General features: G+C 30.5%; 1 protein-coding gene across 3 annotated transcripts; it reads left to right on the top strand.

The window, feature by feature from the left end:
* Nucleotides 1–453: 453 nt before the first annotated feature.
* On the top strand, nt 454–17386 carry LOC129291107 (peptidyl-prolyl cis-trans isomerase FKBP15-1-like). Of its 3 annotated transcripts, none has more exons than XM_054928272.1 (6): nt 454–547; nt 1974–2044; nt 11689–11744; nt 12634–12730; nt 15389–15486; nt 17102–17386. In XM_054928272.1, the coding sequence occupies exons 2-6, from the start codon at nt 1993–1995 to the stop codon at nt 17195–17197; spliced, it is 399 nt and encodes a 132-aa protein (XP_054784247.1). In that variant the 5' UTR covers nt 454–547; nt 1974–1992; the 3' UTR covers nt 17198–17386. The 3 variants fall into 3 exon arrangements, with proteins under 3 accessions (XP_054784247.1, XP_054784248.1, XP_054784249.1); XM_054928273.1 differs by lacking the exon at nt 454–547 and adding an exon at nt 659–792; XM_054928274.1 differs by lacking the exon at nt 454–547 and adding an exon at nt 1136–1223.
* Nucleotides 17387–17743: the final 357 nt, after the last annotated feature.

Raw genomic sequence — 17743 nt, 5'->3', positions numbered from 1 at the left:
CGTATGCAAATTTTGACAAGTCAATCTCTAGTTATTATAAATCGCATTTTTAAAATATATTTTCAAGTTACCTTAAAAAACTAATGTGTTAAGAGTTCTACAATATAATTAACATCAACTTTTGTACAAATTTTTACAAGTCAATATATAAATTTTGAGTAAATAAAGACTTGGAAGAAAATTATTTGGCAAGATTAGAATATTTTGTTGTTAACATCTGAACACTTAGTTGTAAGTAACAAAATAACATCTTGCATTTATCTCAGGGGTATTTTAGATTTTTTACATCGTAATATTTTTTCGCTAAGGTCTTTTGGGTTTGCAGAAGAATTTAAGAATTATAAGGGACCAAACTGCTATTATCTTCGTTGTGGGGCCGCTCAATGACATTCTCCCTCTTTCTTAAATTAATGTTTACGTCTTCACTTAGCCTGTCTCTTAAAAATCTATTGGCGTTGACTCTTTGGCTAAACAAATCTGCAGTGAGAAGCTGATGAAGCTCTTAGAAATCATTCATATTCAGGCAAGAATCGTCTTCCGCGGAAAGGTATGTACCAGCCCCCACTCTCTATCTTCTATATATTTATTCATCTAAATCTTTCCATCATCGACAAATCTTTTAATTTCTTGATACCACTTTGTGTATTTGATTCACCATCTTCAGCGTTTTCTCTTTAAAATGGAAAGACACACACACACACAGAGATTATAAAGACGAAGAACATTCTGTTCTGATCAGTGATAAATCTAATGAATCTTAAAGTCTGCCAGTGCAGGAGCGAAGTGGTAAAGGTTGTTTTTTCTTTCTTTCTTTCTTTTTTTTCCTGCTTTAACAAGTAATTGATTTTTAGAACCTATGTAAAATATGTATTCCATGTTATATGAAATAATATCCTTAATTCCTGCAAAAAAAAAAATGAGGAAGAAGTTAATGGTGAGGAAGTTGGACTATCTCATGGATAAAATAGTTTTTTTTTTTTTTTTTGCTCTCTATAAACCCTAGTAAGCGTTTGGGCACGAGGACCTCTAGAAGAATACTTTGGTGATGAACTATAGATTTTACCATCTTAAAGTTTTGCTCCATTTACTTTTTGTTCACCAGAAGCTTTTTTTGCCTAGGCAAGTTTCTTGTGCATAATAGAGGAATTTGAAGAGTTTGAATACCGAAGGCTTTCCTAGCTTTAGTTCTCTACTTCTGTTTCTAATAAAGCTATGGATTAAAGGTAAATTTGCCCTTAAACTATAAGATCAAGAGTGTGGTCTAAAACCTTAAACTCATTTTTTGTATAATATTTTCTTTTAACATTTTAAAATAGTACAATATTGTTTCTACCATTAATAAATATTAATTTTGATCATTAATCGATAAGAAAATTACAGAAAATGATCTTAAAATTTACAGGGAATGACCAAGAATTTTTTTGATCATTTTCTGTAATTTTTTATATCCCTATATCTAATTTTTGGCATTTTTTATAATTTTTTTAGTTTTTTTTATAATTTTTTAATTAACTAATGGTTAAAATTAACATTTGTTAAAGATAAGAATAATATTATACCTTTTTAAAATATTAAAGGAAAATATTGCACTAAAAACTATTTTCAAATTCCAGACACTTTGAATCCATAATTTAGAGGCAAATTTATCATTTAATCCTAATACAATTTTGTCACAAGTCAGAAACAATAAATATTCATTCTCTTACATTTTCCCTTTTATAAATAAATTTTCCATTACTAAGGGCCTACTTCGAAGAAGAAAATTAAAATGAGGCTACAATGTTGTAGGCTATGATTTTCTACAATTATTCCTGTGTTATACAATTTTATTTGATAATATAGATCGTTTCATTGACTTCGCATAATTTACGGAAAAATTTGTCAAGTTTATGTTATTGTATCCATTCTGTATAGACTAATTGTAATTTATTTTTGGCTACATGACCTCCATTTATATACTTCTCCATATTTAGGGCATATCGACTGCACCTGATGTATGCCTCAAAAACGAAACACAATCGACCCGATACTTCACAGCCTGGAGGTTAGTATTATGATTTTCTTTGACTTAAGGTTTATGCTTAGTTTTAACAAATCTTAAGAATGTTTTCTCACTTGTATATATAGAACCTTCTAGCACTCTGTTTTGATTGTTAAAAACAGAGGTTACTTTTATGTGGAGGCCAGTTTTTTGACGAACGACAGTAACTAAGATTGTCAGACTTCTTTTTTTTTTAAAAAAAAAAAGAAGTTAAAAAAAAAGATGTAGGGAACTAGGTAATTATAATTAGGAAAAATATAACTTTATATCTCTGCACTACTTTACTTGAGTTTTGTTATAGGTCTTTACATTTTTTTATTTTTTATATTTCAGATCTCTACATTTTTCTTCAACTGCATCTTAGTTCCCTATAACACCACTCGTTGAGAGACCTAAGATGTAGATTGAAAAAAGTAGAGACCTAGAATACTGAAAAAAATAAAAGGATTTATAACAAAATTTGAACGAAGTATGAGAACCCAATGTTATGTTTTGCCTTTTAATTATAAAGGGGTGCAATATTGTGCCCTCAAACATTTTAAAATAAATACAATGTTATCCTAATCAAGATTAGGATGCCATGTGCTCTTCTGCAAATAACTGAATGCTAAAAAATATTCTTTAATCCCATAAGAATAATATTGCCTTTGGTCCACAATATAGGAAGTAACATATCATTTTTTTTTTGGTTAAAAGAAGTTTAGATAAATTGAGTCTCAAAAGACTACCACGATCAGGACATGCTTTCAAGCTCAATAAGCATTTATAGAAATACTTATAAATTAATTACCAATAAGGTCCTCATATTAGCAATTGAATTTAATCTCAAAATTTTGTATATTATGGGCCAAATTCTTATTAAGTTGACTAATTGAAACACCTGTAAGGCTGTAACGAAACATTTTACACTGTTTTGGGATTCCAAAAGCCATTTCTACGACAAATGACAATGGGCTTGAAGGTTGTTGCTTTACCAAAAGTAGAAAGTTTGACAAAATACAGGGCCTAACCCTTTTAGTCATCCAAATGATTAATATAAATTGATAATGAAAGAATATTAAAATAAATAATAAACTAAATATAAGGAGTTGAGTTAGAGTCTTACTAGATCCGAGTATAGCAAAATCTACCTAACTACCCACATGAGTTTAGACTATTAGAGTCTAGACTATGATGCACAACAAATGCACTGAATAGAGAGAGAGAGAGAGAGAAGAAGAAGAACAAACTAGAGAACTATTCATTCTGAGATGTATTCTACCTCCAGCCACTTTTCTCTATTTAGAGTGGAGGGAGGCCACCTCCGAAAAGGAAAATCTAACCAGTAATAATTCACTTCATTATGAAGGGAATAAATTGATTTGAATAGTCACCATTATTGTGGAGGATTACTTTTCCTTTTGGAATTCAATCAAAAATTCTTTAAATTAATTTCAGATTCTGATCAACTCATCATTACCAAATTTATGTCAAATCTCACTAATGGCTCATTAAGGGCGGATTTTATGCAACTTCTAATAGATAATATGTTATCTAGTATTTTAAGTTCCAAAACACAGCCATGTGCCACAACTTATAAGGAGCCCTCTATGGCTATCTCATACCTTCCCTTGCATCTGAAGTTCTGCCGCCTTTGAAAATGGTAAATTGATATGATGCAATCAAATTCTAGTAACATTTGGCACTTAATTTATCATACATTAGCAAACAAGTAACACCACAAAAGTATAAAATGAAGTAAACCCATTAGTTCGTAACAAATCCTTTCTTGCACAAGCATTTGAGGCCAGTTCAAACTTAGTTTACAAACATTTTCTCAAATTCTTAAATAAATCAATCATACAAAAACTCATACAAGTGATGCATAACTTTAACCGTGCCTTATGTCTCCCTTCTAACTAGGTCTCACGAGCTAAACTCTTAATCCGATGATACACCTAGCCAAAAGTACTTGTAGCCCACATAACTATACTCCTCTTCTAAAAGGAAGTGCTTTATGTGCTAATTCCCAAACAAGGGGAAAAGGCCTTACAGAAGCTATCAACTATTTATTGAGTGATGGCATACCATGTGATAATGTACAAAAATACTTATAAGATATCCTGTTATTTCAAACACATCCCCTATAGAGCACTACTATAACATACAAGATCTATGTATTGGCATACTTGAAAAGGATCTGCTATAAAAAAATTGCCTTTTAGTGGTGACTTTTGTCACCATTGAAAACTGAAAAGTCGCTGTTGAAAAAGTTGCCACAATGTCATCGCAAGAACTCTTATTGCTGATTCTATCTACGACGACAATAAAAGTCGCTTCTAAAAGTTGAGAATCGGCAGCGACAAATGTTGCGGTAAAAAAGAATATTTGTCGCTGCAGAAAGATGATCGCTACTGAAAGTTGAGAATAAATGGTGACAAATGTCGCTATAAAAACCACACATCAATGGCGACTATTCAGTCATCACTGAATGTTAAGAATTAGTCATGTCACCAATTTATATTTTCATTTCATAGGTTGTGTCCTCCAAGGTTTAAACCCATGACTTCCTCTTTTTGTGTCCCACTATTTTGCCACTGAGCTAGAATGAACCTATAGTCTATTATTGCATAAATATATATATATATATATTATTAAACTACACAAACACACATATATCTTAAAGATTAAATATTATAAAATATCATTACTATCATTAAATACTTTAATTTAATTCTTTTAATTTATTAAAATTGGAAATTATACTATTTATTTTGTCTAAAGTAAACTATAAATATAATTGCACTACTACAAAAAAAGGAATAAATAATGATTATTTTAGCCCATAAATGATGGTTAATATGCATCATTTATATGGCTGACATTTAAAGTTCTTCTAATAAATAATAGTTATAAAACTATCATTTAAAATAAAATTTTGACAAAAGGCTAGGCCATGTGAGATAATAAATTTATTTACTTGTAATTTAAAGTCACAATACAAGACAATATATGACAGGTAATAATTTACCCGTCATTTAAAGTGACAATAAATGATGAGTAAATTATTTACCCATCATATATTGTCATATAAATGACATTTATTTATATGGTTGTTTTTAAAATACAGGAGCTATTTTTATACTAGCTCTCTATAAAAAGAAATTAAAATAGCAGCAGACAACCATTCTAGATTTGAGTATCAACAAAATTTATTGTATCCAATTTTAAAATTAATCAATAAACATTTCTTAACTAATCTATATCAAGCAAACAAATGTAATTATATAAAGTAAAATATTTTTAAAAATAAACTACCTATTAAAAATATAAACATCATAGCTACTTCTTTGAGGTAGTTCTATTGATCTTCTTTTTATGAGGTCCACACTTGAAAAATGTATTGACACCATTCTTTAATTACCTCATTTATCTCTGCATTCCTGAACTCTTCAACATAAGAATCATCATAGTACTGCAACATATAAATGATTCACCATAAATTAATTGTAATACATTAAATTTTTTTTATAATTTAAAAGCTAATATTGTTAACATACCATCTCAAGAATTATGCTCTTGTTATAGATAATGATATCCTTCATGGACCTCATGTTGCAAAATCCACAATCCAAGCTATTTTTCTTTTGCCTTGGAGACTAAAAATTGAAGAATCGATGAATATGTATTAATGTAGTACATTTCAATTTAATAAATTATTACAATTACCTTTATTATATTCCAAGTGTAGGCCACATCCAAATTTATAAAGGACCTTGGAATTGATTATTTTGTGTTAGTGCAGTATAACACAATTGTCCTAAAAAAATAGTAAAAAATGTTAGTTTGAAATTTAAATAAACAAATAAATATGTGAAATACTTTATGCACTAACGTATTAATCAACTCCAATAAAATTTGTCTATTCCCCGGTTGCCCTCCAAGAGAATAGAGATAATATATCTTTGGAGTATTGCCGAATGGTTCGGTAGCGATCAACATCCAATGGTTCCTAATAGTATTAACAAGTGTTGCAAAATCATAATTAATTGATTAAATTTAAAATTAAAAAATTATTAAGATAAGTGAGAAGTACGTTACCCTTGACAGTATGGTATTATGAATAATGTTCCCTTTCGAGCCCTTGCTTTGAAATATTTGCTTAATGCCTTTGCTTGTTCTAAAATTTTGTTACTTTTAATTAAGGCATGTGCATCCACTTCATGAGGACTAACAAAGATGAACTTCGTTTGTAAATTGAAAGAGACAACAAATTTTGCACATAAGCACCTATTATAAATATTACAAAAGGATTAATTTATATTTAAAATATTAACTATTCATATATGGAAAAAAATTACCATATGTAGAAGTTGAGAACAGTAAGATTGGTCATATCATGTTGAAACACTTTATCAATAACATAAAGCGAAAGCATATCATATCAGACTTTGCCATATATATCAGTCTCAAATAGGATTTTCAAGACTGGAGGATTAGACCTATGAATTGTTGCATACGCATGGAGTATATTTTTTTGTTAGCTTGGCAATTGAGGCTCTTTTTCAAGCATGGTTTTATGGGAGACTGCCTTTTTCGAGGAGAGCCTAGATTAGGGTATTATCTTTTTCTTGGATTGTGCATCTTTACTATTTTTTTTAGACTTGGCATCCTAACTTGACTAGCTTGCCATCTAACAAAACTACTCATCACCTCTCCAATAATCACTGCATCCTCAGTGGGAATAGGTAGCGGATAGTTTATGTCTTTTGGCACATCAATAGCAACGTGTACATGGGACGCAAGCAAAGGCATATTATGTAGCATGTCTCCTGACAAATTAAATACCCGACCAGTAGCAACCACATGAAAATTCAGGATATTTGCCAACAACTCACATATACTCTCACCCTATATTAATAAGTAATATACTATATTAAAGTTATGGAAAATAGAAATAGTGAAACATAAGTGAAATAAATTAATAATATTTTACTTAGGGAGATTTTTAACAGGCTGCATTACACTGTAACTACATTTCTTGATGGGACTAATATGAAACTCTGCCTCCTGCCTCTCCTCGTCCTTTAGCAAAGCTTCAATCATATCCCGTTGCCTAGATAGCTCCTCTTTCAAGGTGGCAATCTTAGCCCATGCACCCACATTCTCTGTTGACCTTGCCTTCTTTTGTGACCCGAATATTTATTTTTTTGAAACATCGAAGCCACATCCCCTAACTCAACTAGCGTGTATGGGATTACCCAATGTCTTGCCCAAGACATCATCATTAGGTGTGCAATATATAGTAAGAAAGTTACATTAGTTGATTAAGTATAAAAGAAACGTTAAGTTAATGTACTTACACACTTGTCAGCAAGCTCCTAAACACATTCATCAATAATGTTTCCTTCTTTATTGGTTCGACCTTCTATGAAGAGTCTGTGACCTGAAATTGAGCTGCCCCTAAACTCTCACTCAATCTATAAATTTAAATAAATTTGAATGTCAGTATAGTACATATATCCATGAAATAAGCTAAAATTATATAGTATACATATTAACATACTAGCTATTGCTCAATTCTTGCATATCCTATGCGCCCCATCTTGTAAGGGTATAGATCTTTTCATACAACTCTTTTCTTTTCTGGCTCAACTTTTGTGCAAAACACATAGAATCAAATCAATAAAACTAAATATATTGACAATAATAAAAATTAATTCATCTCATTGTTCTTACTTGAAATTGTCTCTCGAGACGTTGAGCAACAAATTCATCCTAATGTTCTTGTAAAACTACTACCCTTATCAAGTCGGGGACCTCAGTACTAATATTTCCTCTTGATTTTTTAATGATTTTGCTCCCACAAAATATCAAAATGTCCGCATTTCCTTTCCAACTTGTTGGATGAAAAATTTTATCTGACTAACATCAATTGCAAACACTGACTGTAAACTAAGACAATTAATTAGATTTTTGGTCAAGTAATTTCCATAACCACAACGATGTGAGTAAACTATTTTACCTCTACTTGCTTTTAAATATAATTTTTCGTAGCTAGACTAACATCGTTCCAATGCCTAATTGTAATCGGCACATTTGCTTTTGCCACAACTCTTATATAGCTAATGAATTTATTTTATTGGTCTTGATAGGTTGACCTTTGAAATTTCATTCAACTTCATATTTCTGTCCAGCAGCCCTTCTTCTTTTCACCTCGGCCATTAATGTCAATCCTCTTTTTATATAATTTACTTCTGCTGAATTTATTGGTCATTCATGTCCATCGCTAGGACTAGCAACTACTAGGTCCACTAAGACCAATACCCCTTTGAGAAGCCATTTACCTATAAAAGTAGAAAAAATAAATAATAAATAACAATATAAAAAATAAAGCACATAATAAGTAATTTATAGATTTAAGGTAAATCACACATTATAAAACAAATATAGCACATAATAAAAAATAATAAAAAATTAAATCACACAAAACAAGTAACCTATAGGTTTTAAATTGTTCTTTTTCTTTTCTTGTTCGTTCCTTATCTTTGCTCTCCTTTTTTCGATGAATGCTTTTACCTCTTTTCTTTGAAATCCGAATACCTTCATTGTGATTATTTCTCATATAAAAGGCTTCATCCTCAATGAGGTAACTTTCAAATGATGTCCCTATAATGGATCATCTTCAACTATTAAGATCATTTATATCTTCATTTATTTTACTACTTAATAAAATGATAGACCAATTTACTTTAGCCAGATCAGGAACAAAGAACACTTGTTGAGCTTGTGAAACCAAAATAAAAGGCTCATCTTTATAACCTTCTCTATTAAGATCCACTATTAAGAACCCCAACTTATCAACTTTAAGACTATTTTATGATCAATCCACTTATAACCAAAAATTAATACTTGAAATTTGATATAATGTAATTCCCAAATATGCCCAATTACTCCAAAGTATGACATTTTTGCATACAAGGAATTTTTATTTTTAGTATTAGATATATGCATTTCTTGAGCTATAAGAGTTACACCACTATTTTGCATTATGCTCCGATTATCTTGCTTGTTAGTATAAAATGTGTACCCATTAATGAAATAGCCAATGAAGGAAAGAACTTGTTTATTTGGACCTCTTGCCAACCATTTTATTTTTCAAAAACTAAATCAGGATCGGCAGTCAACTTCTCAAGAATGAGCTATTTTAGCCAGATTGTAAAACTCTTATTATTCTTGTTTGCATGCTAAATGTCTTATCTATTAGGGTTATCTCGCTTAAGCTCGGTCATGTGCATCTCTACATACTCCTCAACCTCTATAGAGTTGTATAGTACATATAAATGTGCTTGTTTCCATTGTAAGTTGGAGATTATATCTACTTTATTGCCCATAATTCCTTCTCCATAAGTTCTACCATCATGCCAAGAAGTTGGAAGACCAATATAATTGACATTTGATAAGTACTCAGTATAAAATTCAACTACCTCAATGTATCGTTCAACGATACAACCTTCAAGCTGACTCCAATTTTTCACATGTCCTTTTAGTATTTTCATGTAACGCTTAAATGGATACATCCATCTCAAAAAAAATTGGGCCACACATTGTATCTCTCTAACCAAGTGAATAATGAGGTGCATTATTATATCGAGGCAGAAAATACATTTCAAATTCACACAAGATTAACACAATTTGGCTTTGCAATCTTGAAAATTTTGTTAGGTCAATCACTTTACTACATATAGACTTGAAGAAGAAACACAATTTTATGGTTATGCCTCGAATCGTATTGGGTAAAATAGAACGTATCGCCACTAGAATAAAATTTTCCATCAACACATGACAATCATGCAATTTTAAACTCTTCAACTTCAAATCCTTTAATGACATAAGGTCCTTACTATTTGAAGAGTATCCTTTTAAAACTTTAATAATAGCAAGTGACTCACAAAAAGTATTCTTTTCTTTTCTAGATAGTGTATGAGTTGCTACACGAAGAAATGTGCGACTTCCTTTCTCTTGTGGAGCCAACTCTTCCCTTATCCCTATAGAAATCATATCAAATCTTGCCTTAATGCCATCTTCAGTCTTTCCCAGAATATAAAGTAATGTGCCAATTAAACTATCGCACACATTTTTCTCAATGTACATCACATCAAGAAAATGTCTCACATATAAGAATTGTTAATATGGTAGGTTAAAACAAATAGATTTTCTTCCATCCACATGTACTAAGATGCTTTATAAAAGGTTTGCCAAACTTGATATTCAAATTCTTCACCTTATCAAAATGTTATTCACTTGTCAATGTCAAAGGTGCCTTACTTTCTCCTGAATTCCCATTGAAAGCTTTTTTTAGGCGCCGATAATAATGATCAGGATGAAATCATCTACGACTAATCTCACTAAATGTATGCCCTCTTCACAAATAGGACATCTGAGTTTTCCTTCAATAATATACCTTGACAAATTACCATATGCTGGAAAATCATTGATTGTGCCAAACAACAATGCTCTTAAATTGAACCTTTCTTCTCTATATCCATCATATACCTCAACACCGTGCTCCCACAACAATTTCAAATCTTAAATTAATGGAGTTAAATATATGTCTATGTCATTTCCTGGCTGTTTTGGCCCTGAAATTAAAATGGATAGCATCATATATTTTTCCTTCATACATAACCATGGAGGTAAGTTGTAAATTACCAAGATAACTGACCATATACTGTGAGTGCTACTTTGAAGCCCGTGTGGATTCATTCCATCAGTTGATAATACGAGTCAAAGGTTTCTATCTTTTGCTCCAAAGTCAAGGTAATTGAGATCAATTTTTTTCATTGAGAAAAGTTAGCTGGATGTCGAAGCTTCCCATCTTTGATCTGTTCATCTGCATGCCATGTCAAATTTTTTGCATCCTTTGCACTACTGTATAAAGAGGATTTTAATAGAAGAGAGAAAGGAAAAAAATTTAATGATCCATTATTTAGTTTGGATGAAATGAAGAAGAAAGAGAGGATTTTAGATATTCCTCCAAATCCCCCCATTTTAAATGAAAGGCTTATGACATAAGAGGGAAGGGAGGGAGGAGGGAATTAAGGGCATGTTTGGTTCTATTTTTTAAAAAGTTAAACTATAAAAAGATTGTTTGGGAATGGATTTAAATGTTTTTGAAATTGTTGTCACTTTTTGTTTTTAAAATAAAAAATATGAAAATAATTTACAGATGTTTTTGTTTTCTTTTTTTTTTTAAAGTATACTAATTCTTTCTACTATCACATATTATCATCATTAACTACTGACAATCATCACTATCGACCATTTTTCAGCTTTAAATCATTTTAGCTTAACAAAGTTAAATGCATTTTTATTTTTTTCATGTTTTAAAAAAATAATTTTTAAAATTTGTTTGCAAAATAATTTTAAAAAACAAGAAACAAGAACAAAACCAAACACAAGCTTGCATTTTCCCTACCCTCCCTCCGATCTTTCTTACGATCAAATTAGGAGAAGAGAGCAAAACCCTTGCTCCTCTAAATCCCCTACCAAACAATACGTACGTTAAAGAAAGGCGTAAGACAACATTCATTCCACCATGCCAGTTTTTTAAATTGAAAAAGAAAAAAAAAAAAAAAAGGGGGCCTAACCTTCATTTTACTATGCAGGTCAAGGGGACATTGTACCCGGCCTAGGTGAAAGAATTGCCAGAAAGAGAGATAAGGTAATAATTTTATGCAATATTTGGTAGATAAAAAAATTATTTCTGAAAAGAAAATGAAAAGTACCTATTCCATTTTCTATCAGATATATTTTTTATTTCTTTTTTAAAAAATATTATGTTTCGTATATCACAATGCAGTTAATGTTTACGCGCACGTTCACATCTTTTAAGAAGTAAAAAGAAAAAAAAAGTGTACAAAATCCAATTTCCTTTCCTGCGACAAAGAAAACCAAGATCTAGTTTTATATATAAAAGGAATTTAATATTTAGTTATCTTCTCTAATTATAAAATTTTAATTATTCAACTTTTGCGTTAGTTAATAGCCCAACATAATTCTATTCCGTTGCTCCTGATCACACGTAACTGTATAAAGAAATGGCAACACGCACAAAGGCATAATTTTTTCTACGTGTGTATTAACTAGCTAAATATTTGCAATATTTTTTAAGTAGTTTTCTTTATCAATATTTTTTTTAATTACTTTATAAATATTTATTAGAATAACTTGAGGAGCCCCTAATAAGCAAGGTAGCCTGCGAAGTTCCACTTCTCAAAATATTACGTTTTACGATCAACATTGCGAGGTCTATATAAATTATTTATTTATATTGGGATTAATTAGCATTATGGTACTAAATACTCACCCATTTTAGAAAGAATATTTAACGAAAACATTGTGTATAGTAATTTGAAATGCAGATATAATCACCGCTCAACATATCAAAGTAGAATAACGTACATTAACTCTTTTGAAAAATATGGAGCAAAGTTTCCTTAAAAAGCATTTGGAAATAAACATTATTCTGATATTAATTAACATGATTTATAACATTATTTTTTCTGTTAAAATGAAAAATTATATTTATAAAGTGAGCTCTTCATTTGCAGGTTAGAATCAAGTACCAGATTTGTAATAAGTCAGGAGACGTTGAAGATGAAGGGGATCCTTTTGAACTGACTTTGGGTGACTATAAATATGGCAAAGGTACGTCTAACTTTCGCTAGCCAATATGGTCTTCAAAACAATTTTCAAAATTTGGACTCAATTGAATTTATTCCTCTTATTTTAAAATTATCCATCAATTTCTTTACGTAGCCATATATTAAATCTTTAAGGCCATTTCATAAGATAAGACCCGCCAAAATGATTGCTTATGCCATTGTTTGGTTGGTGTTTGTGTCTTCTTCCTTTGAATGTCAAAGCCCCTGAAATATGGATATCTACATGCCTATAGAAGGGCATAAGTGTGGAAGAACTTTGAATAATTTCTATAGTATTAAATCAATATTTTTCCCTACTGAGAGCTAATTTAAATTTTTTTAGAATATGCAATTAAATTTATTTTTTCTAATAGAAAAATTTAAAATTTAGAATGATAGAAAACATAAGTACATACTAACTAGGGTTAGTGAGATACATTTTTGTTTTGAACTATTTTTCGAGAAACACCCAATGTCTTAAATTATTTGTTGTAGCAATTTCGCCATGAAAGTAATTAAAGCAAAGCATATTTGCTCTTGACGTTAATATTTCAATGTTGACTGTTAAAAACATTAACTAGGACTTAAGTCTAACCAAAAAATGCCACCTGTTATGCCAAGTAGATTAGAGTTAAGGTGCATTATATTTTTGTCTTTGAACTATTCTTGGTGGAAAATCCAGTGTCATAAACTATTTGTGATTTATCAATTTTTCTCATAAAGTAATTAAAATGCAGCATTTTTCCGAACATGCTCAAATAACTCAGGTGAATTCCTTTTCTACCATTCTTCTTTATTTTTAATTAACATACAACATTTAATTATGGATATTCAAAAAAAGATGCCATCCGGCTTTAATGATAAATTGGAGAGAGAAAGAGATAGAGAAATGATGTGGGAGTACATTAATTATTAGGTAGGATCTCTTTCTCTCAACTAGCCATTCCCATCATCTTTAATTATTGCCAACTTATACATTCTACTATCAATTAATCCCACCTATCCATTCCTCACTAGTAATTCATAGTTTTTCTTACAGTAAAAAATGTTATCCTCCCTCCTCAATTTAAAGCTGGTAGTTTGGATAGGCCAAACTTATTTTTATTTTGATTAAACTGAAAGAAGAAGGGCAGATAATGAATTTGCCTTAGTTATTTACAGATGTTAAAAAATATGTTATAATTTAATTACTTTGGAACGAAATTGCTATGACACAAGTAGTTTAGAAGACTGAGTATATATCCCTCGAAGAATAATTCAAGGGAAAAAATGCACCCCCACTCGGATCAATTTGGAATGATAGGTGGCGTTTTCAATTAAAATTAAGTCCCAATCAATATTTTAACTAACAATGTTGAGATATTTAACGTCGGGAGCAAATATGCTACATTTTAATTATTTTAAAACTAAAATTGCAACGACAAATAGTTTAAGATACTGAGTACTCCTTAAAGAATAGTTTAAGAGCAAAAATGTATCTTAATCCTAATAACTATAGATCATTAAAAGCGATGACAACAAACTTTATCTTACCAAATGAAATCAGGTACATTAATTGTACAATAACTATTTCGATATATCATTCCTAATTGATCATGTGATATTCAATAGCTTCATTGAGTGCTCTTTTTTTCTTTTATTATTATTATTTAATCTTTCTTCACCTCTCTTCATAGAATTAAAGCCCGTCTGTTCAATCATCGTCATGGATGCTTCCATACAACTTGAACGCCATTTTGTATTATCGATCCCAAATACTAGGACTTCGATACTTGTGATATGATCTTCAATAATTTTGACAACCATCCAAATCATTTATAACTCCTGCCTCCTGTTAAAATTGTAGTGCATGTATTTCATCTTACTCTCATTCAAACAAAAGCCTTTTGATTCCAAAAGTTTGTCTCTAAATATAATGCAAGTTTTGACTTCTTCTCTTGACTCTGCAATTAGGACTATATTATTTGCAAAAAGAGCTCGCACCTAGAGATTTCCTCGTGGATGTGCTTATTTAGAATTTTCCATATAACCATATTAAACAAGTGCAACGACTTATGGATGATCTCTTAGTGTAAACCAATCCTCATGGAAGTCCTTTATCTCACATCTTAATGTACTTATACTATTTGTTTCTCTCATTATTCAACACGGACACATTTCTTATGCTAGGATTTTTTTAGTGTTTCTCTTGATTCTCGATTATAAACTCTTCTCATGTCAATGAAAAGAATATTTAGGTCTTTTTCTTTATCTTGATACTTTTCTATCAACCCTTAAGAGATAAATAGCCTCTATTATACGCCATCCTTCCATAAATTCAAATTTTTCTAAAAAATAAAGTCTCATTTCATAATCTATGCGCAATCATTATTTCCTATAATTTTATAGAATGGCACATAAGTTTTATTGCTCAATAGTTTTATCTTCTGAGCGCAATGACATTTGCCCCCTTAATTTATCTTTTCCTATAGTCACTGTGATTTCGCTATCCTCGCCCCCCCCCCCACCCCCAAAAGTTATATCTTTTACGTGGAAATCAAAATACCGTATCGCATCAGGGTCAGTTCTTGTTTTTATAAGATGCTTGGGTCTCCTTTAAAGTAAGCATAATACAACCATATTGATAATACATTAATGCAAAGATCAAGAAAAATTGCTGCAGAATTTGACGAAGGCATCTATGGAATGAAAGTCGACGGAACTAGACAACTTAAGATCCCACCAGGACAAGGCCCAGGAGGTGGAAAAGACACTGGAAAAGTAAGTATTTCGAAACTTGGGTGCATTCATTTTCTTCATCTACTTTTATAACTAAACAAGTTAAACAAGTTCCCATTATACTCTTCTGCTCCTAATTATAAGTCATTTATTTTAATATGTTTCACTGAAACTAAAAAAAATTTAAAATTCATTAACTCTATCCAAAAAATTTATAAGTTATCAACTTTGTGCCTATTAAATATATACAGTTTAACAATATATTTTATCTCACAAACATTCAATAAAAGGTAAAAGCATAAATTTGTGATGAAAATTTATTGACATGACTTATAAATATGACAAAAAAAAAAACTTCTTTCTTTGCTTATAAATAGGATCGTAGGAAGAAGTATTTACTCTAATTTTTTTTATAAGGAGTTACTCTAAATTTTTTAAAATCTATTGACTTAAATTATACTGAGTTATAACCAATGAATCAAAAATATATAGTGTAAATTATTAATTTTACTATTTTTTTAATTTAACAATAATCCATGACCAAACTTTTTTTTTGCCCGAACATTCTCTTGAATTTCATTAAAAAAGAGGAAAGTCTTCGGAACAGTTACAAAGTCACAACGAAAACCAACCTGAAGCAGCAAAATAGTCAAGAAATATCCACAGAAATGAACACAAAAACCAGAAAGAAACTAAACTGCAAAGAAACTAAAAAATTCAATGTTGCTCAACCAACACATACACTCAACATAATTATTCTTGGATATCCTGCAATAAATAACATTTCCTGACTTAACACATGCAAACAGTTGATCTGCATTATATCAGTAAAATTTCCGGACCAGAAACTGACATTCTTTTGAACTTGGCCCAACATAATTATTCTAGACGTTATTCGCGGACTTGACTAGCCTTTCATGATAACAAGATAATGGTTGCTTCATAAGAATCCAAAGCTTAACGGCTAAGATTTGAGACCGTTGTAAAGAAGGAGAAGATAGAAAGGAGGCAAGGAAAAATATGAAAAAGAAGAATAAAAAAGAAATAAATAATGGCAGAAAAGAAGGAGGGGAATTTTAGAGTACTATACATACAAGCCCATATATAATGAAAACGAAAAAAACACAAGTAAAATAGCTTATGATGAATTTTGATCAAGTAGCTGGTTGGCTAGCTTAAGCTATTTTGATACGATGGCTAGCTTCTAGTACAACTATGATTATGTTATTTTCCTGTCAGGGCTCAACTATACTTGGCGATCGATGATATCATTATTACAGGGATAATATAAATTTTAGTTCCTAAATTCTTTTGTAATTTAATCCTTTAATTTTGACTTAATGTAATTTAGCCTTTGTAGTTTATTGAATTAAGGAATTATGGGAATTGAGTTATATCAAGTTAAAAAAAATTATACAAATTGAATTGCTTTGAGTTAAGAAAATATAAGAGTGATATTCGGAAACAAGTACAAGAATACAAAAATAAGTTTTTTTTTTGGCTATCATAAAAAAGAAATCTTGTTAACTGTTACTTCATTGCTCCACTTTCCTTCCTTTTTTTTTTTTTAAGAAGCTGCTCCACTTTCTGTGTCTTCTTTTAGAAGGGATGATAATTTTTTGTTCATGTTTATATCTTCAATAAAAATGTTTCACAGGTTCAGGGGGGTTTTAAGACTTATCGTGTGGCACTTCTTGCTATTTTCGATCCCCCGTCCAGTTCTGGAACTAATCAACATCAAGGACAGCATTAGAGTTCGAAGCCATTTGGTTTTAAGCTTCCTTGTTGTTAATAATCACTATCAGTCATACAGAGTTTAAGACCTTCCTGTGTTTATTCTGATAGAAGAATTTGGTTAGTATTAAACAAGAGATTTCAATTACACTCTCCTGAACCAACAAGTACTTGTTATTATGATGAAAGAAATGCATTTTATGCTACACTTGCGACTGGCCTTTATTGTTAGCGAGAGATATGCGATTTGTGGATATGTAGATATATCTTCTTAGTTAATATTTTATTATTTTGTAATCAGGAACATAAACGATTAGATACTATAGGATTCGTATAGATATTCATGATAGATATAGGAAGATACTCTCTTTGTATATATAGAGTGATCTGAGTACATGAAAGGATGAATTATTCCATTCCACATTTGACGTGATATCAGAGCCAGGTTACGTAAATCCTCTCTGTATTGAATCTCGAACCATCAAATGAATCACCAAAACTACATAGCCATGATGACTTCTCTTCCGCATCCTCTGTGAGCCTATCGTTGTTAACAAAAACAATG

The sequence above is a fragment of the Prosopis cineraria genome, unplaced genomic scaffold (genome assembly GCF_029017545.1).
Source record: "Prosopis cineraria cultivar Desert tree isolate PC_DT_omini unplaced genomic scaffold, ASM2901754v1 PC13, whole genome shotgun sequence".
NCBI lineage: Eukaryota > Viridiplantae > Streptophyta > Magnoliopsida > Fabales > Fabaceae > Prosopis > Prosopis cineraria.
The sequence above is the reverse complement of the archived record's forward strand: the minus strand, read 5'-3'. Positions and strand labels throughout refer to the sequence as shown.